At 51.7% G+C, this 4,562-nt stretch overlaps 1 protein-coding gene across 1 annotated transcript in view; it reads left to right on the plus strand.

Moving 5' to 3' along the window:
- The window catches only part of TECPR2 (tectonin beta-propeller repeat containing 2), a 73,761-nt gene that overhangs the window by 35,678 nt on the left and 33,521 nt on the right, over window positions 1-4,562 (plus strand). The window contains exons 8-9 of the mRNA XM_006839534.1: window positions 1,198-2,102; window positions 3,404-3,587. Of these exons, the coding sequence (XP_006839597.1) occupies window positions 1,198-2,102; window positions 3,404-3,587 (1,089 nt within the window). The remainder of the gene's footprint in view (window positions 1-1,197; window positions 2,103-3,403; window positions 3,588-4,562) is intronic.

Genomic DNA, 4,562 nt, shown 5'->3' on the forward strand with positions numbered 1-4,562 from the left:
AGAGGGGCTTCCAGAAGTGACCCACCCCTCCCTCAGAGAGTAGAGGGGCTTCCAGAAGTGACCCAACCCTCCCTTAGCAGGGGGACTTCCAGAAGTGATGCGCCCCTCCCTCAGAGAGCAGAGGGGCTTCCGGAAGTGATCCACCCCTCCTTCAGAGAGCAGAGGGGCTTCCGGAAGTGATCCACCCCTCCCTCAATAGAACTTATCCATATGTGCCATTTATCAAACCAGAAGATTCATCAACTTGGGTGAGAAATCTTGGAAATAGAAACAAATTTAAACTGCCCCCTAGATGGAACATCTTATCTATTGTGGTGGGTATGTTACCAAATATGGGATTTAACACTGAACGTTTTAACTTTTCACTCCTCTTGTTAAATGCCATTGAGTCAGTTCTGACGCATAGCGACACTGTATAGGGTTTCTGAGGAGCAGTGGGTGGGTTTGAACTTCTGACCTTGTGGCTCACAGTGCAGTGGTGACCTACAGCGCCACACCTGAAGTCCTTTCACTCCTTGGCACCTATTAAATTCTCACTAAAGGAGCAAGTAGCCCTGGTGGCACAGTGGGTTAAACTCTGGACTGCTAGCCGGGTACTGCCTCTTCCAGTAGCTTGAACCCACCAGCTGCTGTGTGGGAGAATGAGGAGGCTGTCTGCCCCCAGAATGACTTACAGTCTCAGAGACTCTGGGAGCAGTTTGATTCTGCCCTGCAGGGTCACTGTGAGTCAGCGTTAACTTGATGGCAGGGGGGCAGTTCAGGGAACTCTGGTGAGCAGTGGATTAAGTGCTGGCCTGCTAACTGGAAGGTCAGTGATTCAGACCCACCACTTGCTCCACAGGCAGTTGCTTCCATAAAGATTGACAGCCTCGGAAGCCTGACGTGTAGTTGTGCTCGGTATTCCAGGACCGTGGTAAATTAGAACCGGATCGACAGCAGAGGGCCTGGTTTGGGTTAGCTAACATTGGCCTGTTAGCTGTTTGTACAACTCACTGTCTCACTTTGATTTCCCAATTTAACGTTTCTGTGTGGCCTCAGAGCCCATGGGTGTGTGGTACTTGCTCACAAAACCTTCCTGACTGTTTTGTCTTCACCTGCTAAAAATCCTTCATGCAGAACTCGTACGTCATTGAGCAGACATTTTGTGTTTTACTTAGTCTCTCACTACTCATTTACAATTCTCTTGTTTTAAACCAGAAAGCGGGGGTGGAAGCACCTGCCACAGCTCCCTGGAGTCAACACCGTGCTGCGAACTTCCCAGTGGGAGCCCCCAGTCCCTGACCTCAGACTTGCTGTCCCTGGGCAGCAGCGTGGACCAGCTGAGCACAGTGTCCCTTGAGCGGAACAGTGGCCTGCCAGAGAGCAACGACTCTGAGACATTTAGTGTGTTGGAGGCCCCCGAGGCCACCCCTGAGTTCCTGGGTGAGGAGCTCGAGGACAGAACTGAAACCCCGTTGTGTGACCTGGTGGGTGACAGGGACCCAATCCAAGGAGGACAGAATGCTGCTTTGTTCCTGGGGGATGACATGGACACAGACCCTGGAGAGGAGCCAGCTTCCACAAAGGATGGGCCCAGCCACGAGCGGTCACCCTTCCAGGAACGGGACAGCTCTGCTGAGTCGCACGAGGTTGAGAACGTGGAACCCACTGACCCCCCGAGTGTGTCGTATGAAGCCCCCTTTCTGGACCCTCTAGCTGTGCCTTCCAGCCTCTGTGCGGCTTTGCATGCGGAGCAGCTGTTGACTGAGCCTGGGACTCACGAAGGCCATGCCTCAGAGCCCAGTGAGGGTCAGGGCCTCCTCACTGGCCCACATGCCTGGCATGATGTTCCTGCAGGTGGCACAGGTTGGACAGACTCAGGGAGCCTGGGAGGAGAGTTGACACCTCTGGTCTCTGTCCCAGCGCTCAGCATCCCCAGGCCTCAGCACGAGCAGTTGTCCCAGGACCAGGTGTCCACGTCCAGTGACGAGGAGGACATTTATGCCCACGGGCTTCCCTCGCCATCCTCGGAGGCCAGCGGAATGGAGCTCGGAGACGGCCGCTCACTCCCAGATGGGGACCGGCCAGGTGCAGACGCCACTGGGCTGCTGAAAGCTGACCAGGTACATTGGCCCAGACATGGGACATGCACCAGGGACCGCTTTCTGGCAAGATAGAGTCTTTTCCTCTTATTGCAAAATCCTACTCCTCCTGCATACCTCTGGGCAGCTGTAGACCCTTACACCAGGGGAGTCCTCCCTGCACACTCAGGTCCTGGCCAGTGCTCAGTGTTTGTCCTGACAGAGAGGGACTGGCTGGGCCTTGTCTGGTGAGCAGAGGACTGTCCACTCCAGCAGTGGGAAAGCACAAGGCACCTGGGAGGTAGAGACAGCTCGGTCAGGCGTCTCCACCAAATCCTCCCCAAGACCTGGGGCCTGACTTCTAGAGCAGCAGCCAGGCTGGACCCTGTCAGTGACAGTGAGTGGCCACACTGGGCATTTCATAGACCACGGGGAGATGGAGCAGCGCTGGCTTTCCATAATGAGTGACCATCACTGTAGATGGGTGTGCTTCAATACTGGCCATGTCTTCTAGCTTTTCTTGTGGAGTGTAGGGGTCATGTCTGGATCGAGATGAGTATGAACTTATTCATCTTCGGAGGACCTTGAGACTCTCAGTGAACCGCTCCATACATGAATTCCTGGGTCTCTCTAAAACCAAAACAAGCTCTCAGAGGTCCTGTAGTGCTGCGTCTTACAGAGGAGGCTCAGGAAGGTCAGTGGCCGGTGGCCTGTGGTCATCCATTGCTCGATTGCCCATCCTTCATGCCAAGCTCTGCTTGGTGTTAGCCCAAGTGGACCCCCCTCACAGGAGGACATGAACATAGGCCTGGGAGCCGTGTCCTCAGTAATGGAGCACTCATCAGGAGGCTGGACAGGGGTTCTAGGTCAGAGATTTTGGTAGGAGGAGTTCAGAGTCCTCCCCACTGCACCCCAGGTAACAGGAAAGCCCAAGGTTAGGGAAACTTAAGGCAGTGGAGAAAGCTCTGGAAAACAGGTCAGGCGGAGGAGGATGGACACCATTGCCTTTGAAGCACACAACCTCGGTATGTGGTATTGATTTCCTGTGCAATTTTAGGAAATGACTGAAGTATAAGACTCTATTTATCTTCAAGTGTTAAAAGACTCCCAGCGGCCAATTGGAGGAGGCAGGGTGTCCCTGCAGAGTCTCCACAGCCTTCTCCCACGACATGCTGTGTGTCTGATGGTGGGGACAGTGGAGCAGTGACCCCCGAACAGAAACCTGCGTGCAGGACGTCTGGGGAATTTGATGATGTTTCACAGACGTTTGGAGTCTGTAATACTCACACCCAGGGGTGTGAAAGGGCCCTCACAGGGATGACCTCACGCTCTGTCCCTGTCAGTTTGCAGAGAGCTGGATGGGCTACTCCGGTCCCGGCTACGGCATCCTCAGCCTAGCGGTCTCCGAGAAGTACCTCTGGTGCCTGGACTACAGGGGCGGCCTGTTCTGTAGCGCACTGCCTGGCGCCGGACTGCGATGGCAGAAGTTTGAAGACGCTGTCCAGCAGGTGGCAGTCTCACCCTCAGGTTTGCTTCCTCCACCCGGGCTCCCCAACCCGCAGCCCCTCCTCCCTGTACTCCACAGACCAGGAAACATCTCATCGCTTAGCAGACAGAGTCAATGGGGATTTGTCTCATTGTTAAAGTAGGATGCACGAATATGTCCTGAGTTTTTCTTTCAACTTTTTAGATTTGAGTGAAGGTTTACAGAGCAGATCATCAGTTTTAAATTCAACAAATCATACACTTTGCTTCATTACATGGTTGTGGTCCCCTCCATGTACCAACAGTTAACAGAATTTACCTCTGTTCACTGTGACTATTGCATTTCCTCCCTGTGTCTCCTGTTGCCTTCATCTTTCCTCTGCGAACCCCCTGCTTGTATATTGCCTGCCCTGTCACCCATGGTAATGTGTGTCTATCCCCTACCCTGTGAACAATTAACCTTCCACCACACCCCTCTGTTGCTGTCACAGATTGCTTCTTCCATCAAGAAAACCTTCTCTTAACTTTTTATAACCGTGGTCTCATAATATTTGTCCTTTTGTGATTGTCGACGACACTTAACAACAACAAAAGTTTTATTTATCTAATGTCCTCCAAGTTTAACCACGTTGTATGAGGTGTTTCATAGATTCATCATTAGTCAGTGTTTTGTAGTATTCCATTTCTGTGTATGTACAAAAGTTTAACCATTTTTCTGTTGATGGGTGTTTAGGTTGTCTCCGTCTTTTTGCTATGTCTCTTGTAGACAGCATATTGAAGGATCCCGTTTGCTTATCCATCCTGCTCTATGTCTCTTGACTGGTATGTTTACTCCGTATACATTCAGTGTAGTTAGAATTAGGTGTGGATTGATGGCTGTCATTCTTCTGTGTGTTTTTGTTTTTTGTGATACTGCTGGGTTCTTTGTTCCACATGATTTTCTGGGCTGAGTACATTTTGTTTCTGGGTTTTCTTTTCATTTCTGTTGCGTTAATGTTCATTAAATCTTTCTGATTT

This window comes from Chrysochloris asiatica, unplaced genomic scaffold, assembly GCF_000296735.1.
Source record: "Chrysochloris asiatica unplaced genomic scaffold, ChrAsi1.0 scaffold00025, whole genome shotgun sequence".
Lineage (NCBI taxonomy): Eukaryota > Metazoa > Chordata > Mammalia > Afrosoricida > Chrysochloridae > Chrysochloris > Chrysochloris asiatica.